This window comes from Brugia malayi, assembly GCF_000002995.4.
Source record: "Brugia malayi strain FR3 genome assembly, contig: Bm_v4_ChrX_scaffold_001, whole genome shotgun sequence".
NCBI classification, from domain to species: domain Eukaryota; kingdom Metazoa; phylum Nematoda; class Chromadorea; order Rhabditida; family Onchocercidae; genus Brugia; species Brugia malayi.
This window is the reverse complement of record NW_025062479.1, coordinates 7,144,959-7,168,218: the sequence shown is the minus strand read 5'-3', so window position 1 is coordinate 7,168,218 and position 23,260 is coordinate 7,144,959. Positions and strand designations below refer to the sequence as shown.

At 33.8% G+C, this 23,260-nt stretch overlaps 3 protein-coding genes across 4 annotated transcripts; 1 reads left to right on the top strand and 2 right to left on the bottom strand.

The window, feature by feature from the left end:
• Positions 1–331: 331 nt before the first annotated feature.
• Bm4441 (Uncharacterized protein) lies at positions 332–3,653 on the bottom strand (the record flags this gene model as incomplete). Its single annotated transcript, XM_001899021.2, has 10 exons — positions 332–396; positions 468–579; positions 1,397–1,489; positions 1,624–1,728; positions 1,888–2,007; positions 2,331–2,464; positions 2,922–2,982; positions 3,095–3,159; positions 3,416–3,551; positions 3,648–3,653. The coding sequence occupies 10 exons, from the start codon at positions 3,651–3,653 to the stop codon at positions 332–334; spliced, it is 897 nt and encodes a 298-aa protein (XP_001899056.1).
• Positions 3,654–9,670: 6,017 nt separating this feature from the next.
• Bm17937 (Uncharacterized protein) lies at positions 9,671–10,295 on the bottom strand (the record flags this gene model as incomplete). Its single annotated transcript, XM_001899022.2, has 2 exons — positions 9,671–9,860; positions 10,234–10,295. 2 exons carry the CDS (start codon positions 10,293–10,295, stop codon positions 9,671–9,673), a joined length of 252 nt encoding a protein of 83 aa, XP_001899057.1.
• A 7,378-nt stretch (positions 10,296–17,673) lies between these two features.
• Bm13825 (Uncharacterized protein) lies at positions 17,674–22,149 on the top strand (the record flags this gene model as incomplete). Of its 2 annotated transcripts, XM_043073952.1 has the most annotated exons (17): positions 17,674–17,788; positions 18,041–18,142; positions 18,274–18,399; positions 18,513–18,700; positions 18,917–19,058; positions 19,206–19,310; positions 19,395–19,464; positions 19,663–19,733; positions 19,924–20,129; positions 20,287–20,364; positions 20,464–20,615; positions 20,702–20,828; positions 20,918–21,032; positions 21,287–21,423; positions 21,503–21,622; positions 21,768–21,971; positions 22,105–22,149. In XM_043073952.1, the coding sequence occupies 17 exons, from the start codon at positions 17,674–17,676 to the stop codon at positions 22,147–22,149; spliced, it is 2,103 nt and encodes a 700-aa protein (XP_042929886.1). The 2 variants fall into 2 exon arrangements, with proteins under 2 accessions (XP_042929886.1, XP_042929887.1); XM_043073953.1 differs by lacking the exons at positions 17,674–17,788; positions 18,041–18,142; positions 18,274–18,399; ... (5 more) ...; positions 19,924–20,129; positions 20,287–20,364 and having other exon boundaries at positions 20,476–20,615.
• Positions 22,150–23,260: the final 1,111 nt, after the last annotated feature.

The following is a 23,260-nucleotide window of genomic DNA, read 5'->3' as shown; positions in this document are numbered from 1 at the left end:
CCTTCCTTTCTTTCCGCTTTATATCGGTTTACTCGAAGATTTTATTCGAAATAAAATGTTGTGCATAATATTTCAGTAGTTCAAACCAGGCTAGTGGAAAGGAAATGGAAAAAAGGTTGTTTATTGCTCTGTTGGATAGACATGTAAATCTTCAAGTAAGATGAAACCTAAGCAACAATTGCATGAAGTCATAAACATGTATGTAAATAACACTAAATGAAAACAGCACGAAAAAGTGTGTTAATGTAAGTGACATTAACTATGTAATTTTTGCTCTCAAACAATATGGTAAATCCTACGGATTCGAGCGATTGGTGTTGAAAACCAAATCTTAAACCTGCCCCAAACAACGTTTTGTTGAAGCATGCACTGCCTCGATTAATGCCGAGCGAAGACCTAGAAATAAGGAAAGAAAGTACTTTCGAGTAACAATCCTATGAAATGAAATTGTATAAAACAGTAAGAACCATTTTTTTCTAATTCCTTCACTCCATATATCGTACTACCACCGGCAGAGCAAACGTCATCTTTTAGAGCAGCCGGATGTTGACTCACTTCTAAAATCATTCTTGCCGCACCCTGCAATAAAGCTGCGCAAGTACAAATAAAGGACTTTACAGTTTAAACTAAAATTCAAACTCAGATCTGTCACAAAGACGGATAGACCTTTATGTTAATCGACATTTCTTTATTTACTATTTTTATTTTTATTTATGTGTATCAAGTGTTCTGCACTTCTACTTTTCATCTCTCTTTAGAACCTTTCAAGCTCATAAAAACTGATCAATATAAAACCCTATGATCATCTCTTCTGATCCTTTTCGAACCGCATCATCTGGAACCAGATTCTACATCTCCAAAACTATTAGGAATAAAACTTAAACAAATATATTTCGTCAGAAATCTTTTAGTTAGAAATTTCACGCCTACCCTATTGTAATCAAGTTTCTGTTTAACCAACACATTTCACATGTATATTTTGTTTACATATGTCAGTGTTTTGCCATATATTAGTAATAACTGATGTTACGGTGCAAATTTTTAGTGGATACACAAAATATATACGCATGATATTCGCACATTCTCGACACATTAATATGTAAACATTATTTACAAGCTGTAACAAAAAATGTTTATAGTTTAATGCTGCAATTGTAGAAGGAAATGCGCAATAAACAAATGCGTTGGATACTGTACATTATACATCTGTAAGCTAAATAAAAGTGAAATAAATCAATTATTCAATGCTACTAACATCACATTCCATCAGAATAATAGGGAATAATAAACGTCCACACTATACGAAAAAACTTTTGATCAGTGCAAATAACTTTTCCTGTTAATTTGTAAACACACTCAAAAACGAATAAAAATAAGAGAAATATCTCAAGTTTACCATAACAGTTTGAGCAGCTAATTTCGTTGAAGTTGTACGATCAACACCACCAAGGACGCCTCCATCTGATAGCGCTTCAATTGCCATAAACACCTGAAATATGTGAACATATGTGATGAAAATTTTTGATTTGAACTAAGGATCGGGATGTGAACCAGAATAATGAAGCAACAAACGCAGAGCATGTCGAAAGGAAACATTTTCAAAGAAACGGTATCAAAACTAACAAAAGCTGGTCCACATCCTGCAACTGCTGTAGCCGCATCAAATGATTTTTCACTGATCACCAAACAAATACCGACATGTTGCATGATACACTTCATTAAATCAATCTACAAAAGAGTTACTAGTATAATAACCGAAATTTAATATCACAAACTTTTGACATTACTGGACCTTAAACTCATTCCATTTCTTTTACTTTATGCATTTTAGAGGATCATATTTAAACAATATCGTTAAAAAAGAGAAAAAGAAAATGATTTCAGAACTTTGTCTTGCTGCATGTATGAGCTAGAGCACATGATCGATGCTCCAGAACAGATAGTAACTGGAAGGTTGGGCATCAGACGCACCAGTCCACGCTTTGAGATATAACCTTTCACCGCAACCTTAAATTAAAATTGTTAAGTTAATTACAAATACCTCATTAAAATACGCTGAAGATAGACACGTTTCTTCCAGTTACAGAGCGCCGAAATTATCTGTGATCGTTATGTCACATTAAAAAAAAGTTTTTAACCTTTTCATTTTGTTCTTAACCATTATATTCTGAAAATTTATTCATCTTCTTTGCGCGTTCAAATTCGAACTGTTTTAATTTGAGAGTTCCGCAGATCTGTCTCAATATCACAAAAGAATCTATCAAAAAATTTTCAGTACTAAAAACTGTGGTATAACAGCAAATTTTTTAAGCAACTTCAAGAAAACATACCTCTCTCTCCAATGTCTTCACGTCAACTCCACCCATAATAGAGACAATTAATGGGGTGTTTGTAAATGCTTTATTGTTTAATTCCTCCAGTACTGCTGTGTAAATCTGTGGTTTTACAGACAAAAAAACAACTCCTGAAAATCATAGTATTTCAATTATTCTGATGTCCACTATCAAGATCCTCCAATTCCAAACACTAAGTGCAGGAACTAAATGAAATGAGATGAAAAAACGTGCAAACAGAAACAAAAGGTCGAATTAAAACAGCAGGAATTTATAGATGATCACGATGAAATCCCAATGTTTAATAATTTTTACGAGAATTTCATGAAAAAATGCACATAAATAGAACTAATGACGTTATTTAAATCACCACTACAGAACCTTCTCATTTATTCAGACCAAATACCTTGTACAAAAGGCTTCGCTTATTAATCTGAGTAAAAAGAATGTATTAGATAAGAATACCATTACAGTATACATAATGTATATTATGAAATGGGGCTTAACTTCATAAACCACACTAGTCATTACCAAATGATTGTAGAAACCGATGATATTATGATTAATAGTGAATTACATAATGCATACCTTGACCATGAACCCGAATTAGATCATTATTAGACGTGTACACATTTACATATCCCAGCTGCTGCAATTTGATTTCCTCAGTGGAACGTTTATATTTACAATAAAAAGTTACTTTAAACAAGAATTACAGCAAACAGATCCACAATAAAATGTACTAACTGAACATATAATACCTTCCATCGCTGTGCGGATGATGCTGTTTTAACGCTGAGAGCAACGTCATCCTTAGTTATGAGACCTGAACAACATGTAACTTTCTGCATATCAAATACTTTCCTGCACAATTACAAGCAAACTTCTTTACTCGATCATGCCTACTCTACAATAGCAATAAAACAAAACTGAATACTGGGGAAAAGAAAATGTGATTATTTCGCTGATTTGATCTGATTATGAAATTACGTAAGTGCGCAGAAGATTGAGTCTGTATTAGCCATGTGGTACTTCACCTTTCGTCAACATTGTAGGTTAAAATCGAGTTAGATACAACTCACCAGCAGATTCAAAACCACAGATGAGAGCAGCTGCCATCTTACCGCCACCGATAAAAGTCAGCTTTGGTTCCAAATCAGTGTTTTTAAATAATTTCCGCAAATTCATAGAGCCATTCTTGATAGTCCCAAAATCTTCCTGAACACTTCAATATTATCTGTAAATGCACAATAAACACTCAATTTTGGCCAATATTAAGAGTAAGAGTAAGCTGTAAATATCTGAAGCACTTACACCCATTTTCGAAGTTGTATTTCAAATTTTTTATATCAACAGGATCAGCAACTCAATCTAAAACGGTAATGATTAGCTATGAATTATTTAGTCCCCACTTTTGCTACTTCTACTGCTAGCAAAATTACAGGAATCAAAAAATATACAGACCTCACAATACAAATTTGCATCTCTATATCTATCCACAAATTCATATAACTAATTCCTTCTGCAATACTAGAATGCAAAAGAGTCTGAAGTTCTTGAAATCAAGAACCTCTACACTGCAACCTCACCGACACTTCAACTATATTTTGCAACTCGGCTGGGAACCTACGAACCACGTGAGATCTCAGTACTAGCTATGAGTGGTAGGACAGTCGCAAATGATTAAGGGCGGTGGTATCTATTACAAATCAATAATACCTGGCAGTCCCTATCATTCTGCACTGTTGTCGTTAGATTTGCATATCACTTTCTGCATCAGTACTCATTCTGAAAGGCATGAATGCCTGCATCGGTAATTCTTCCATAGCTACTCGTATTTTCTCTGTGGATACTTTGTGCGAAGTGAAGTCCTAATTTGCCATGAATGATCGATCAGAGGAAGTTTTAAGTCAGTCATAGCCTGGAGAAAATGGTGAGAAAAAGCAGTTCAAGGAAGTTCATCGACATCAATGAAAAGCTAAGTAATAATTGTCCAACTATAAAGTTCCTTCTTTTTCTCGGGGAACGACTTAACCTTCCAACATTACGCGTACCATTTGATGCATGAATATAAAACATATATTTCTGTCTTGTTAATAGACTATTCCACGTTTTTAAGTACAGTGTACATGAAAATATGGTTTTCAATTATGTCTTTTGTCATATCCAATGAAATATTAATAAAGATTTCAGTAAAAACTATCTGTTGCTAAGAAAATTCGGTTTCAAAAATGTTGTTTTCGAGTTTTAGAATGAAAAAGTTCATACATCAGTGAAATGCAGCTGCGAGTAAAAATGAGAGTAAGAAAGGAGCAAGGAAAAATGGAGGGAGCAGACCTGTAGAATTGTCAAATTCCTAACGTGTATAATATGAAGGTGAATTCCCCACGCTGTACGCTGCAGTTCTACTCATTTTGAAAGTTATGGAAGCAAGCAATTTTAGAGCAGTTTCAGTCTACAAAATACTTTCTCATTATTTGATTGAAATCGTCTGCCTGCCTGACACCAGTTCCGTCTAACTCATATGACTTTTGCCTGAGCAGGAGGTTTAGTTCTTTCGAGAGTTTCTATAGGTTTCGCGATAACTTTGCACTGGAAGTGAAATTGATGCTCTTCGAGTTCTACAAATTCACAAATTGAGAAAATATTCGGATTCGGGATATTTTACAGCAGCTTACAACTTACAGCTTACAACTACAACTCAAATTTGAATTTATTCTTACGTCAAACGTACGTACCGTGGACAATGCATTGCTTTTGGAAGTTTCGGCTGGATTTTTTTAAGATCCTGGAATAAGCTGCTTCGAACAGTTATCAGCAATGAAATCATACAACCGTAACAGAATAAACGAAAAGGCAGCGGAATCAAAGTCTCTGAGGAAGTAGTTTTTTGAAGGTTAATTGCTTGTGTTTGCATAACATATATAGCTATAGTTGCAATATTTTGATATATCCGGCTGCATACAATGATTATTTCACAGTCGTCGAGATGCTGCGTGCTGGCGAGGTGTTGTCTTGACGCAACAGAACTTCGTGTGTGGTCCGGCTTTCCTGGTGGTCTTTTAGAATGGATGAACGGCAATACGATAGTATGATTGAATGACCGTAGGAAATTATGTATGTTTTTGCTTGTGTGTGTCTGTATGTATATGTACGTATATATCTCTGACCGCACTTACTGCTGAACCACTTTTAGAAGTTGGGAGTTTTATGTACGGAAACTTACACGACTGGAAAGGAGCGAAATGTTGTCGTGAATGTTAGCGGTGAAATTCGGTAGTCTGCATATCACTATTTTCAGGGGCTACTCCTAACATCCATTCATACGGACTGAATTTAAGGATGCTGCGTTTGAATGATATGATTGCAAAAAAGTTGAATGTAGAACTAATAAGTGCTAGGAGGCAGTGATCAACAGAAGGTCTTCTTTAGTTGCTCTGAACATGTGATCAAGGACAGTAACACGGATAAGCAAATGGCACACGTGTGGAGTATAAAGTGATACGGAGATAAAGAAATGCGAGGATTTCCTAAGACTGAAGAACTATTTCAGACTAAGGAGGGGAATCGTCCAAGACCATTTGGACTGAAGGCGATGTGATGGTACACAACGATTAGTATTAACTATTGCTGCTTCTATTTTCCGTCTTTAGCAGAGTGAAACCGATACTCAACAAAGCATCTCGAGATAACATGAAATTATATTTGTACTTTGGGAATAACTACATACAGCTGGTTATCACTATTGGTCATTGTGTATAAACAAGTTTTTATTTGAATCGAATCTCTTTGCATTCTTTGGACAGACAAAGTTGAACACTTCTGATGAATATATCATCGAAAAAGATCCACGGATCACGGAATCCCTTAATAGTGTAAGAAATTAAACCCAAAAAAAAAAAAAAAAAAGTGAGAACATCTGCAAGTGCATGCAATTGACAACATTTAAAGATCTGATTTTTGGCATACAAAATGGTCATACAACCGGATGAGGACGTGAAAGGCAAATTGGGAAATAAGGTTGCGGTTCCTAACTTAGTGTTGATTCGGAGAAAGAAGGAACTTCGAAGTTATTCTGCTATGCTTTATCTTGTAGAAAACAGTGGAATCAAATAAATTTGTCGTGAAATAGAGTCTAATTCGAGTAGATCGTAGAGCCAAATGGGGAAATTGAGATAAAGGTTGTTATTGAACGAGGCTATTGAACAATATTAAAAAATTTAAGGAAGTAAATCTGTAGGGGCACAGAAAACGAAAAGTGAAAAATCGGTGATCGCGAACAAGACTACCTTCTTTACAACAAATCGTATGATTATGTGAGTAAAGATCTGTCATTATCGGATGATCTTTATTCCTCATACAGTAAGAGTTGGGTTTTAACATTATATCAATTCTCATAAGACTGACTACTGGATTAGAAAGCCTCTACAATATTTCAACATTGAAAGTGATTTGGTAGAACAGGGGGTGTTATTTGAACAAAGACCTGATGACCTGCTAACAGTTAGGCTGGAAGATCTTGATAACAAAATTGGGAGAGATTTTCAACACAATGACTGGTGCACATATGTTTTGTTAACAAACTGTAAAATTCCAGACAATGCAGATGAGTATTGGATAAAAGATTCCTTAATTGAAACATTTATGTGATTATTCAGATAAGAAAATGTTTACTCTTATGGATTTAATACAAATTTGTTTCGACATATTATATTCGGTTTTTCCGACATTTCCGATTGAAGGGGATTTTCTCTATTCAGAGAAAACCTTCAGGAAGAGAAATTGGGTACCTTTGCTTGAGTGGTCGTTTTTTTTTTTTTTTTTTCGTAAAGCGGAACTGATTTGTCGAACACTCTTATTGGATTTTTGAACTATCTTTTTTGTTGTTTTCTAGAGGTACAGCATATTTAATATATTCACTGGTCGTTTAGGAGTGTTTCATGTGTTAATTCTATTGAGGAATTTTTTACTTCTTTATTTCTTCTTTCTTTAGTTTCTTTTATCCTGGCTAATTTCCATACACCGTGAGGAACTTTTCATTTGTTAACCAATACATATTCTTTCTCATGAAGTGTTCTTGTTACTACATTTTTTAGGAAGAGTGTTCTCTTTTAGTTCGTTCTCGAAGACTGGTCAAATACTCTTTTCTGCGTTTGTCCCAAAATGTATCCAATTTCCTTGGTACCTAATTTGTGAGAGGAAAATTCTTCCTGATCGCTGTCGTTAACAATTGAAATAACGAAGGAAGCAATAGGCAAGATAAAATCAATCGGACATATGATTACGTTATCTTCAAAGTTTATGTTAGTGGCCGAGTATTTAATATACCTTCGACTTCTACCATTTTTTATTCTCTTCCCCTTAATAACTTCCCACCAATGGCTCTTCTCATGGCCTATTTGCTTACTCCAATTGTTCACTCATAAATTCCACTACTTGATAGGTTTTTTGTATGATACTCTTCCAGATTATTCCTTTATTTGCTAGGAAAAATGCATATTTCGGTCCATAATGGTCTAAAAACTAATTGGAACTGGCTATCATTATCACTTAAGACTAATTTAGAATAACCTCGTCGGGTTTAAGAAGGTTCTACCAGTTCTGCTCTTGTTGTGAAACATATAAAGAAAGCTACCCATCTTTTATGCCTGTTTCAGTTCCGTTAGGAAGAGGACCCGTATAATCCAATCCAAGATGTGTGAATTTGGAAGCGCATGGCTCAGGTTTCTAGAAGACTAGGCATAACGGAAACTTGAATGGCTTTGCTTTCCATCCTAATTAGGTTCTACCTTTGGGTTTTGTAGTCAGAATTCTGTTCTCAATTTTGAAAGTGTATGAGCAATTCCAGTATGATGTGTTCTATGAAAAGTTCAGTTATGGGATTATGTCGCGACAATTAAATTGGATGTAGACTGCCTTTATTCAATTCGGAATTTTCCAATCGATTTTTGAATTTCCACTAGCAATTTTCTTTATTATACTATGGATTATTTATTTATTTATTCTCTCTGATTGTGCTTACCTAATCAATACCTTCATTGCTAATTTGCAATCATTTGTTGTAAGCTGACCGTTTATCGTTAATAAGATTGTAACCATGGTATTTGTCTTCTTATTGTAATTTTATGAATTTAAGAGTTCATGCAGTTATTCTTATTAATCTTGACACTTACTGAAACGACTCGCATCTATAAGTTTAAAACTTGTTTTTGTAATTTTCTTGTTACTTTCACGAGGATTTCACTTTCTTCATTTTTAAAGTCTCCATCGAAATTATATTCTTTTGTGCCAGCTGGTTTCCTTCTTTACCAGCCATTATGGTCTTTTTTCCACTATATTTCGTAGACCTTAAGTTCTGTTGGAGAAAGTCCATTTGTTTCATTATCCTCTGGATTATTTTTCCCTAGAATGTACAAGCATAACTCGATTTTGTACAAATTTTGGTAGTAGTAGGGAATGGCTCTGTGGTGCACATTTAAAATCTGACCATAAAGTTACTGGTACATTTTGGAATTCTAACTGATTTGTTACAAAATGAGCTGCTCGTACTCCAATAAGTATGTCTTACTGAGATGCTATGAATTGTAAAATTGTTTCTTTAGACAGATTCCTTTAATTCTAAAGGTTTTAAGATGACCTGGATAACATCTATTTTGGGATTCAAATTGAATCAAGAATTTTTTCAAATCAGTTTGCTTCTGCTCGATCTTTGTTGAGAATAAATTTGTTGAATTCATTGTCATTTGAAAGAAATTCCATTAACGCTTCTTTGAAGAAAGATTTCATATCTTCATAATTTTTGAATGCTTCTTGGGTTGCTTTATCTGGTGATATAACATTGTTAAGTAGTAGAGATTTTTCTACATTTCCAATGCAATTTCGCTTCCATGAGTTTTTAGGTGATAGTTGGGAGTGGCAGAAAATAAAAGGGAAGATGATATCACCTCAAATAGAACTCTTTGGATGCAGCAGCATACCGTGTTGTCTTTGATAACTTGTCTTTAAATATCCTTCAATCAAAGGAATCCAATACAGTTTCGTTCTGGTGGAAATAATTTCAGTTATAAAGATGTCTTTTTAGTATCGGCTATTCTTACATTTTCCACCATTTTGAATGGAATGAATACGAACCGCAATATAGAACATCGTTTAAACTTTTCATCCCTTTAAGGTGAGCAGAAGCATCGTAAACGATTCTTAATTCTGTTATTGATTTGCTTCATAATTAACAAATATATATAGAAGTATATAACAACCTGATTGAAGTCTAAGACTAATTCTTAAATAATATTGCATTGCATTTGGCCTTGAATTATTTCATTGTGCCGATTAAGTGTTCATTTGTCCACATGAAATCGTCTAATTAATGCTTTCAGTCTTCCGAGACAAAGACCACAGTTATCATTTAAATTAACCGTTGAATCTTTCCAAAGCCAAACTACTTGATATCGTCCATTTTGTTTAGTAATAACTTCTTTGAAATGCTTCAGCGCTTCATGAGTTTTCATCATGAGTTTTAGGTTGTTCCTGAAAGCTTATAAATTTTAGTTTCCAAATTGATGTATTTTTGAACTCGTATTATACTTTTTACACTCATCGATTTAGTTTTAACAGGAGATGTATCAAATTTGAATTGGTCTTTGTCACAATTATGAGATTTGTTGATTTATCCAGTTATTATGAGATCAACATTTGTGAGGATTATGTGGAACTGTGACATCATACTATGGACTTTATTTGACGACATGAATCCGAAGTAGTCAGCCCCAATAAGTAGTATATATCGTGCCTTTTCCAATAGTCTCCTTTCACATCTAGCTGTTCTTGGGATATCATACGTGGCAAATCATAGTGTCTTACTTAATTACTTGAAATTCCTTTATTAGGTAATCCAACGTACCAGTAGTTATAATTCTGGATTCCAAGGCTCTTACTTCGATTTCTACTTTTGTAGTCTGACATGACCTCGGAGTTTCGTTACCCAATGAGAAGAGTTCAAAATGAAACTAGAAGAAAACAAAAGTTTTTGATTTCTTCTAACCTCAATTCCTGCAATATAAAAGATGATTATGAATCAGTGTCAAGTAATTAAATTATTATGAATTAATAAACTATCAAGTAATTAATAAAATATCATATTTCTGTAGAAAAACCGAATAATATGTTGGAATAAAACTGTGTTAAATCTGAGGGACTAAAGATTGTTTTAATCAAATATTCCTTAGGCAAATATAAAACTGTTTCAAAAATGTATGTGATATAAGCAATCATTCATTATCCAACTGTAGGTGGGTTACTCATGAAATGTTACAGCTGTTAACAAAGAGTATATGCATTACTTAATATGTTGCTCTTTTGTTCTAAACCAAATCTACTTGCAATATCGAAATATCGTAAAGGTTTTCTAATCGTTCTTATGAGCAACTGACATAGTGTTAAGACCCAATTCTTGCCATATAAGAATAAAGGTCATCTGACAGCTCTTTACTCAATGTAATCATGCGTTCGTTGTGAGGCAATGCCTTTAAACCATTTGTCTTGGTCAGCTTTTTATAAATTATCAATATATTGCCAATATAGATAAATACTTCGTGTAACGTAATTATTAGCAAACAACCAGCAAAACAGATTCCATTACAGAACATTCGTCTGCACAAACTCCAAACCACAACCAACAAAATTACTTAATAAATCCATATTAAGGTCTGTTTTGCATAATTATCAGATTTCCCCCTTGTTGGCAGTAGGAAACCAAAATTGCAATTTCAGCTAACCAAGTGATAGAACTTGTGCATGGTCATAACAAGTTTGATGGAAATTTTAGTAGAGCAAAATAATTGAATTTAGGAATGAAGAGGTAACGTGAAATATTGAAGCAATGTTGCTGTGGAAAATCTAGAAAAGGAATTTTCTCTGGTTTTTCGTCCTTTCCTCACTGACAGGTAAGTTGCATTATACTTTGTGCTAAATTGTTTTCTTTATTCTTTCTTATTAAATTTTAGTCCTGTTATACGTTTCTGAATACTTCCTAATGCAAATATTTTAAAATGTATGGTAACTGATTAATTATTATACGTCAGAAGCCATTACTGATAAAGCCTTAGAAGGAAAAGCAAACATTATCACCGATATCAATAACACTATAGCAAATTATGCTACTCTCTTTATGAGGCATAGTAATTGTCCCACTCTTTTTCTCCTGCTCTCACATTGTTGTCGTTTCATACTTACAAGGAAGAAATGGCCAAAGCAAAATATTCACAGAAATCTAAAGTGATGCAAATCCCTCGAAATGAAATTTCAATCCCAAATGAAGAGACTTGTTCTCTCTGCATAAATCAGTTTTGATTGTATGATTCTCAGAGAGTAGTTTCATAACCTAATCCTTGTACTACATTTTCAACTTTACATTAAATATTATATTTACATTAGACATTAAATCTGCTTGATTTTATATAAAGATTATTTTAAAATGAATAGTTTATACGTAGAAGCATTGCGCAGTAAATTTATTTAATGAGGGGTGAACAACCTGTAGTCAAGCAGAATGAATGAAAATAGGTATTAAAAATCATGTTTTTATACTTTTTTTAATACTAGCTTTGATATATGATATATATACTTATTAATGCATACCAATCTAAAATGCATTTCACTGGTACTGAAAAATGCACAAAAACATTATTATCAATCACGGTCTGCCAGTTTAAAGCGCAAAAGGAAAAAATTGTGGGGGACTCGTTGATGAATGTGCAGCATACTTGACATTTCAATAAAATAAATTCAGGCCTGAACATCATCATGTTTCTCTTTTGTTACGATCCTTGTAAATCTTTTAGCAGTCGGTCACAGACTAATTCCTACGATAAGTTTGTATTAATGCCTTCTGTTTTCTCAGCATTATGTTAACAACGCCTTACTCAACATCTATTAAAAATTTTGCCTCAAGTAAACGCTGCAATACATTGACATGTGAGTTTGTTTATTTATGCAGAGTGATATACAATTCGATATTTAACCTTTTGCTTTTATTCATGATTGTTCTAATTAGTAATAAAAATTAAATTCTATGCATTTTCCTTGCGAGAAAATTCGGAATAAGCCAAGTAGATTACCCGATTTCGCCATCAGTATTAAGAACTTCATGTTACTATTAATTTAGATGATGACGAAACAGAAATTTCAAATGATACCGAAGTACAGAAGTGCATTACAATAAATGGTCAAAGCGTCATAACTAATACAGACTTAAACAACATTAATATAGCGCAAATAAATATTGGTAAATCAAGTACATTTCAATACTAAATTTTTGCAACAGTAAAAAGGTATAATTTGACATTTTGCAGAAAAACAACTGTAAAAGAAACAAACATTACGGCCATTCTCTCAGTGATAAAGTTAACAGATTTACTAATCAATATCTAATATTTGTTCTATTTATTAGATATGTGGCATCCGAAATTAGAAATTTTTTCCATTAAAAGTCTTAAAAATCTTCGGATTGATACTACTCTCCAAATTTTCTTGTTAACGACTATTTATAAAGATCCTGGAAGAAAAAAATGCACAAAACTGCAAGAAGGAAAGTAATAATATCACTGAGCTTCATACAGCGAACCAATATGTTACAAAAGTAATAACAGTAATGAAAATAATAGAAAAAATAATATAATAGCAACAGTAAGGTAGTAACATTATTTCCATGTTCACCAATATCTCAAGCGAAGAGTTATGCTCTGGAGTGTTTAACGAACAATGCTTGAAAGAAAATTTTACCTGCACATTCGAAAAGGTTAATAATTTTGTTTGGAGGGGTTTTCTTTCCTTGATCTCGGGATGCCTATTTTGATGTAGAATACAGGAATACAATCCTTTTGTCTTCATTAACAGGATCTCTTTGTTAACAGATATAGCACTACAATAATTAAAATTTTTGTAATAAAGTATTGACTATTAGGATGAAGTATTGCTGCTGAAAGAAGCTTTGGAAAAGATGAACTGTGTATTTACATAGCATATATACTTATTCAAGTGGAAATAGTCGCCATATATTAAACTTCAATATGTTACAAGATAATAATTATTTACGTGTAAACAACTTAATTGCAGATTCAACACCAAATAAGAATGCTATTTTAATATAAACAAAAAAGCGGGAAGCTATTTTAGACTAGCAACAGATCGGAGAGTAATTGATGAAGATTTAAGGTAGTAAACAACAAACCTATTGTGAGAAACATGTGATTTTACAAAACTCTGTACATAAATCATTGGACATATTCATTGCAATATTTCATAATATTGCGATATTTGAAATTTGTGATAGAGTGATTGGAACATCCTACGTTTAAAAATCAACATATTTGCTTCAAAAAAGGATTGCGTTTTTTTTTTTTTTTCTTTTTAATACTGATTTCACGTGAAAAATTTCAGCTATGGAAAAATTACAATTTATGATAAAATCATACTGATGGAATGCTCGTTAGGTATTGTTCATTCACTTAATAATTATGTTTTTGGACAAGATAAAGGTCGAAACGATGACGTCATGATGTGTATTTGAGATCTTCGTTCAGTATGCTGTGTCACTGTACAGTGGATGGAACAAAAAGACATTTTTTCAGTTTTATTTTTTTTCAGCAATATTTTCAGTTTTAATGCAATGCCACTATGTATTTTCATGGCATACAAATTGAACCACTTCTCACTTTACAAATCAGCAATGCATTGCTTATTTCTTGTTTTTAACTGTTCAAATCCTTGAGTAATCTTATTTTTTCAAGAAGAGAAAGTGTTCCTAAAATGCATTTTTGTTTCTTAAAGATTTGGGACTATAAAAGACCATTCACTAAATGTTGACCTTATCGCTAAGAAAAATTCACTATAGACGATTACTTTTTAGCTTACCTTTACTATGTATCATTTTTAATATCTGCTTACATGAATAATAGAGTCTCCAAAGATTTTTACAGATGTTTTTAGCTTAAGATGTTGAAGCACTGTTGGAATACATCCTTTTCAAAAGAATCCCATAAACACTGTTTGTTCCCAAGTTCCAGTATGAAATGAAGAACAATGAGACTGCGTAAGAATTTTCATATATCTTTGCTGTAATTGAGTTGCATTAACTGATGCAGTAAACATGACTGATCATATACGATCACTTTTTCATTCTATTATACCCATTATTATCAATCTTTTGCTATATTTCAGCAAAATCAAAGCATATTTCGTTGAAAGTTCTCTTATTACTCATATAGAAACGGAATTAAAGATTGTTGTCAAGAACTTTTACCCACTTTCTTGAAGGTTTCTAGAATTCTTAGAGTTGATAAAACTCAATCACTGCAAAAATATGAAAAATAAAGTCCTATTTTGAAAATTAACTACTTTTCAAAATACTTCAACAATAAAATATCACATCGCAACTCACAGGAGTAAAGGAAACCATTGATTAACATTCGCACAAAGAAAAGTAGCGGTGTACCAGCATAAAACATAAATTTAGAACAGCTATTTCGGAAGATTGTGAGTGAAGACTATTTAGTCACAACATTTTGATGACTATGTCTTATCTTCCTATTCTTATCTTTTTTTTCTTCTGTTTCTTATTTTTTGAATTATCTTCTGGGAGCTTTGTAGCAGTACTTCGGATTTGTAGTTTTCGGTATATTATCTTCATAAAGCTGCGAATTAGAAGTGCAGTGACACTGATAATGTTAATACTTCGGATTTCAAAGTTGGAAGCGACTAAATGTTTAAAAATTATGAGAACAATAAGCAATAAGGAAAAGGAGAAGTCTCAAAAATACTATTTACCGAAAAACGCCAGCAATAGTGGCAATTCAACTTGAAATGAAGATCCTGTAAGTTAAGCAGTCGCACATGAGAAATCAGAACAAGGCATGATCTCTTTCCGGAAAATTGTCTATTATAAATGCTCTATTCTGCCCATTTCAAGGTTCTCAGATTTCTAGTTTTCTGGATGGGGCTAAAGAATTTTATTCTTATTCATATAATGGGCGGTCATCTAACAGCAATGTAAAACTGAAAGCGCTAAAGAAGTCGAATTAGAAAAAAATGTATACAATTATCACTTCTCAAGTGTTTCCGGCGTTCGGGTCACGTGGCTGTGAAATTTTAAAATTTTAATAAATGAATGGTTATCAATCCACAACATCTTTGCATCTGAAGTCCCAACTGACCAGACAAAAAATTCGGGATATCTTGAGCTAACCTGCCTAGTGTTCCACTTCACCAGTTAGTGGCTTCTTAAAAACGTAAACTGTTGCGATTCCTCTGGCACCGTTGTCCCACACGCGCACATGAAAGAATTTTCACATCTGTCTGACAGCTGGTCGAACCTTTTTTAAACACTTCTAATTTCTACTCTCGTTCGGAAAAATGAAGAACTTTGGACATTTACATATCAGATTTTCTACTCATGACTCTCTGAAAAAAGTCATGCATTTCTTATCCCTTTTTCTTTCACCTCATTCTCAGATATGTGCGGGACGATTTTTATGACTATATATAACGGCTCATCGCAAATTTGTTCAAAAAGGAGAATATTTTGTTGTAAAAACAGGCAATCCTGCTTTAGACACACAAGATTTTCCTCAAGGTGTGCTGTTTTTTCTCTTTCACCGTTTCCCTAATTGTTGAATAGTTTATTTAATCAATTGTATTCCAAATTGCTTTTACAGCTGTTTGACGTCTGGTTAGTTATTGCATTATCTCGATGACCTTGAAGCCCAAGATGCATAAGGGATATTAAGAGTGGTGGAGGTACGAATGCTGTCCCTTCTTCTCTCCTCTCACCTCCCTAATTTGTTATAATTCAGAAATCAGGCGGGCCTTCTCTGTTTTAACATTGGAATGCACAGTTTCTTTACCGTTGAAGGAAGGAAAGCAGCCGAGATCACTGAAATTCATAGGCTGGTAAATTCTATTCCGAAGTATTCCGAAAAATAACTAGCTATCAATTCACAGAATTTCAGGAAGAATTGGATAGCTCTGTAATAGATAAACTACAAAAAACATGCTTACAACATACGATTTCAAACATGGGCTTCGTTGGCTTCTTTGCTAATTTAGACAAGTAAAACGTGTGGGAAATCCTCACGAAACTTGTTTACTTACAGATTTTAAAGATAGCAACAGTTACCAAAATAGTGCCATAATGCAGATATGAAATCCTTAACAAATAACGCGGTGCCAATGGAAGCATGTATGAGTCATCATTGCATACATATAGTAGGGATGGCTCCACATTAAAGCACGAACCCACCCTTTCGTGGCCTTATCCTTCCAACAATTTTTTTACGTCCGGTGTGTGGTTTTTTTTTTTGCAAATGAGTTCAATTTCCAAAGTTGTCGCTTGAAACTGTTTAATTAGTTGTTCTTGTCATTGTCTTTCATCACTTCTTCATTTCTTATTAAACTTCGATCTTCCTCCCATTATTAATTGCATTTCTTCTTTTTTTACATCGTTGAAATGTTAAGGTGCATTGCAAACACATTCAAGTATTGTTAATATTGTGCATTCATATGCTCCTATTCATATCTTCCTTTTCCTAGCTGCATATTTCAAATTTGTGGAGACCATCTATACGGGGCGGCATGACGCGAGAGGGAACTGAGAAGTGATCCCTGAGCGAACTTTTCCTCCACATATTAGTTGTAGGTGATCCAAATTTAGTGTCAGAATAGACACTAGATGTTGAAAATGTAGAGAAAAATTATTAGCAGATTACTGTGATCAAACTTTTGGAGAAGGTCAACAACGAAAGGGAAATAGTGTTTGTATGACAGTTGTATGTATAGCTATTGCTAGAGTACAATGACCATCATATGTTACATATCTTTTCCTTCTTCACATTGCTGTTGACCCGATCGAATTACTGATAAGGTCTATTCCTACAATGTTGATTTTCCTATTCTCATGTGTTTTTAAATTCTTTCTCTAAGAATACAATTTTTCAAATAAGATTCGGAAATATTCTCTGAAATAAATACTTTTTTCGCTCTGCTTTTTCACATATCATCGAAATAAGCTGTTAATATACTCTGTTTAATGAAGAATCAGAAATGTCTCATTCTTTTATCGTATATGTATTTCCCGAAGCAATGCATACAAATGCTTAAAAATGGAAGCTTAAACGATTCGGAATATACATCCTGTTAAAAAAACTGCACAATCTTCCTCACGTTTTAAAGATTTGTTGACCTACTGGTATCTCGCTACGCAATTTTATATTGCATCATATTCTGATACTTGTTCAATTTTGCATATAATTTTAGTATCGAAGGGAAACTCCAATCAAGGCTTTCTAGGATGTGTGGAATTTTTGCTTATTTAAACTTTCTAACTCCAAGAAAACGGAGCGAAATAATTGATGTACTGCTTAGAGGTTTACACAGGATGGAGTATCGTGGCTATGATTCTGCAGGTACAGGGCCAAATACAAAAAATTTCAAGCTTTTCAAAATAAAAACTGAATTTTGATAAGAAAAATTTTCATATGAGATTCTCTACTATTGTCAAGGAAAATTTTCGCGCGTATTTCACTTCATATTGTGTTAGTGATGTAACTACAGTGATTTTCAAATGACGATCTCACTGCGGTTAGAATTTGTAAATATCTCTCTCTTTTCATAACAAGAACTTTCATTCAGTTAAGTTCAAAAAGTAGATAGTTTAGGCCTTGCTGTAGATGATGGAGCTGATAATTCGAAAATTGGTGCGAAAGTAACTCTTCTGAAGAAGGTTGGTAAAGTCAGCGTACTCGAAGAATACATAAAAGGTATATACTTAGTGATTAAAGAATGCAATGATTTAATCCCAAAATTGGTATATCTTTAACGGTTATAATTATGTGCTAGTTTGTGCTAATTTAGAAATGTTTATGTAAAACTTATTTAACCTAGTATTTAGAATACCACGCCTGTAGTGATGATATTATCTACAAAACACATTGTGGCATAGCACATACGAGATGGGCGACGCACGGTTCACCTAGAGATGTCAACTCTCATCCACAAAGATCAAATACTCAAAATGGTATATTTTCCTTGCATCATCCATAGCTACTGAATATCACACAAAATCTACTAACAAGTATCAACTTAATTTCGAAGTATTCGTTGTTTAGCTATACTTTTCAAATCTTTCAGAATTTTTGGTTGTTCACAATGGTATTATAACGAACTATCGTGAAGTTAAGGAATATTTGGTGAAGAAAGGCCATGAATTTGAGTCGGAAACTGATACCGAAGTAATTGTAAAATTGATTCAACATATTACAAGCAAATGTGAAGGAGCTAGTTTCCGTCAGCTTGTTGAGGCTACCATCCAACATCTTGTTAGTAATTCAAAATTATATCTCTGTTCATCATAACAAACTGTTACACTTGCTTGTTTGCATCTTTTTTGAAAAGAAGGGAACGAGCTCATTGTTCTTTCTTATTCATTACTGCCGGAATCGAGTTTGAAGAGACAATCTTCATGGCAATTTTTTGCCAGAGTTTCAAATTTATGTGAATCCGTTGTGAAATGATAAAACACCATTACATTTTAGGAAGGTGCATTTGCATTAGCATTCAAAAGCAATCGTTTTCCTGGACAACTTGTGGCGACACGACGCGGTAGCCCGCTTCTTATTGGAATCAAAACTATAGGAAGGCTGTCTACCAATCACTTTCCAGTATTTTTTAGTAAAGGTGAGCTTTCATTATTTTGTAGGGTTCCGCTTTTTATTCTTACAATTTACAAACTAGCATTCAACTGCTTCTACCAGTCTTTTATTTTTCAATATCAACTCTTAACGTATCCAAAAAACTGTGTTTCAAGTTTCAAAAAATTTCCAGCTCGTCGCTTTATATCTTCCGAATATGCCAATGAATCGTACATGGAATCGTCAATGGTTATCGAAACAGGATTCAAAACAAGCACGCCCATCAGGGGAACGGAGGGTACATTTTTGTAAACATCATGCAAACTACTGTTTTCATAGTTTTCTTATATTTATGTTGAATATTCGTAAAAGTGGTTTCCAGCACCCAATGAAGCGGCATTCCAAATTTTTGATTATAAAGAAGCAGAATACTTTGTTGCATCTGATGCAAGGTAACTCTTTGAATCATTCATTTACTCCACACTCTTTTATCAGATTATCTTTTCGTCGAATGTGATGAAACGGAAGTGAAATAATGCAGTAGTGTGTGATTGCAGCACTTATTTTATTCTTTGTTTTCAATTTTGAAATTGGAAGCTTTGAACTGAAGCAGAATTATTTCCTGTTAGCGAATTATATCCGTTGTTTAGCGCAATTGTTGAACATACAAAGCAGGTCATATTTCTTGAAGACGATGATGTAGCTGTGATCGAAAATGGATGTTAGCTTTTATCACTTTGTGTCCGAGCGAGGTCATAACTTCATTGATCATTACTTCTATTATTAGGTTTATACAGTTAAATAGGAATAAGGTGTTAGTTCTAAAGAAAGCGTCAGTTTTTCTTTTTTTTTTTTTTTTTTTTCGAGCGTCCAAACTCAACTGAATTTTTGTGCAGCATTTTATCTTTTAGCGTTATCAATACATCGTGTAAAACGTGGAGATGAAATTCCACAAACACGTGAAGTTCAGAATTTGACGTTGGAACTGCAGGAAATAATGATGGGTGATTTCAAAACATTCATGCAGAAGGAAATTTATGAACAACCGGATTCTATCGTGAACACAATGCGAGGTCGTATACTTGATGATGGCACTGTTGTTCTCGGTGGCATAAAGGTTTACTTTTTCAAAGTGGTGCTGGCAAATTATACGTCCTGGATTTCTCGATCAATCATTATGAATTTGAATATGCTGTCATGAACTCAGTAAGAGTTAAAACGAAGAGAAGCGAAATGTATAGCAGCATATATATGTACAAATGTTTATATTTCAGGATTATTTATTGGACATTAAGCGGTGCAGGCGACTAATTTTAGTAGCATGTGGCAGTTCATATCACTCAGCTCTTGCGGTACTCTCTTTGCAGTAAAACATTCTCAGTTACTCTCTTGTTACCACATTATAAATTGCTGTTTTTAAACTCATGGAATTGAAATCCGAAAACTTGTAGTGCCGACAAATCATGGAAGAATTAACAGAATTACCGGTAGTACTGGAATTGGCCAGCGACTTTTTGGACCGCGAAACACCGATATTTCGTGATGATGTTTGCTTTTTCATATCTCAGAGCGGTGAAACAGCAGATACTCTCAATGCTTTAAGGCTAGTATTGCAAATAACCTACACTCGATCATTTGGAGAACTTTTGTTTTTTCCTAACTGCAGAATTTTAGTGGAAGATTTTGCAGATATTGTAAACCACGGGGAGCGCTGACAATAGGTATTACAAATACGGTTGGAAGCAGCATTTGTCGTGAGACACACTGCGGAGTTCACATTAATGCTGGTCCTGAAGTTGGTGTTGCATCAACTAAAGTACGTATGAATTAATCGAGTAAATTGTAAATTCGAAGTTACTAAGGAGAAATTAAATTATTCAAAAAATTAAGATACGATGGTTATAGGCGTACACCTCGCAAATTTTATCTCTGGTAATGTTCGCGTTAACAATGAGCGACGATCGCATTTCGATGCGCAAGCGTCGTGACGATATTATCAACGGATTACGGCAGTTACCAGGTACACTTTTAGTTAAGCTTATTGAGAATATGGATCTTCTTGGTCAGGTTTCTACAATATTTCTGATCCCTAAATATATTCATTCCTGTCAGTAGAAAAAAATATTCATGCCTATTCATTCATGTCAGTAAAAAAATATTCATACAAAAAAAATATTTAGCAGCTTGGCACCTTATGTCATTTCATTAAACGGCAGTCAATATTGCTAATAAGCTGAAACCTTACGGAAAAAAGTAAGAAGTGACTTGTTACAGACCTGATCCGAGAAGTTTTAAAACTTGATGGTGAGGTACTTGAAATAGCGAAAAAAATCTACAAGGAACGGTCACTTCTGATAATGGGTCGAGGCTACAATTTCGCTACTTGTCTTGAAGGTGCACTGAAAATTAAGGTATTGTAAAGCAAATGTTCAAATTAAAGGTTCAAATTAGCTTGTTCAGTTAATTTTTTGGATTGAGAGGAATTTGTAGGAACTGTCATATATGCACTGTGAAGGAATAATGAGCGGTGAACTGAAGCATGGTCCGCTTGCAATGGTTGATAAGAATCGCAGCATCGTCATGGTCATCTGCAGCGATAACGTTTACATCGTAATTGTGGTTTATGTTTGCAGAAAATTTTTTCGAAATTGAATGAAGAGTTCAACAAAACTCGTCGAGAAAATGCATCCAAATTTACCTGTAGTTGTTATTTTATTTCCAATATTTCTGGCATAAATCTGCCTCTTTGATTTAGAAATCAGTCAACGCTCTACAACAAGTACTTGCTCGTGATGGCGACCCTATTATTATTGCGGACTTTGGTGTACCAGAGAATGACGTGAGGGGTAGGCATTCGGTGCTTCGTGTTCCAAAGACAGTAGATTGCATCCAGAACATCCTTACTGTTATTCCTCTGCAACTGCTCAGCTATCATGTTGCTGAATTAAAAGGACTAAATGTGAGTTCTGCTAAAAGGTTGCATCGTCTCATCTGTATTTGCAAACCTTCATTGTTTATAGGACTGGACTTTAAAGCAATTGTTACGCATAGTACACGGAAATTATTCGCATTTAGGTAGAGCTGTTTTTCAGGTTGATCGTCCACGCAACCTAGCCAAATCCGTTACTGTTGAATGAAAAGTGAAACAGATATGCAGCTTCCTAATTTGGACTAAATGGGATCCTCTTTAGATCCCAACCAGAAAATTTCTTCCAAAAATTCATATTTTTATTGTCACTGCATAACCATATATTAACTATCATCTTTGTTCCACTCTACACAGGCACCAACTAAAATCCCAGTGAACAAGTGTTGTAAAAGCTTACATGCTGTAATCATCCTATTATCTCGGGGTTCTTGGTCCCATATATATATATGTATATATGAACTGAATTTTTACTGATTTGAAAGTTTTCTTTACCTTTCTAACAGCCGTCATAATTGCTTTATTAAATTCATCGTCTCCTTGATATTTGAATTCCCATCGTGGCCATTTACTTTTCTCTTTATCTAGCCACTGCGGTTCGTTCCGCCATGGTTATATATATATATATATATATATATATATATATATATTATATAAATCAATTTCCCCTCCCTGCCAGAATTCGACACCTCAACATCAGTTTGTTCCTTTGCTCATCAGTTTTTTATAAGCTTAATACAGTGAAACTTTTCCGAAGGAACCTATCATCTTTAACTCTCTACCGGATCATCTTAGGACAATTAATCGACTCACTGGATAAAGCATAATAACGCTGCAACAAACTCATTAAAAATCGGTTTATGCATCTCCCCAAAAAGACATCACTTTCATTATTGAAGGAGTCATTTAATTTTCGGAGATTAAGTAAACTAGTTAAATTAAGGAATCACTGAACGTAAAAGTCATAAACAAAAGCACTTATATTAAAATGCTTTAAAACAAACACAATTTCAAAGTAACTGGAAAAATATAAGGATTCGGTGTTTATTCAGATTAATTAGTCCAAAAAAGGGGCACATTCCCTTTAGCCTTCACATTTCTTTTTTTGCACTGGGCTCTGATTTGATGTGACTCAAATAAGGGTACAAGCTACCTCAAATCAAACAAATATAACTAACACATGATAGTAAAGTGATAATGACGGAATTTCCATAGAATAAGGTTGTCAAAAAAATTGACTTTCACCAATTTACAATAAAATCCAATTTGGGAGCAACGGGAGATACCACTATGGAACGAACATGCTTTCCATAATTTAAGAA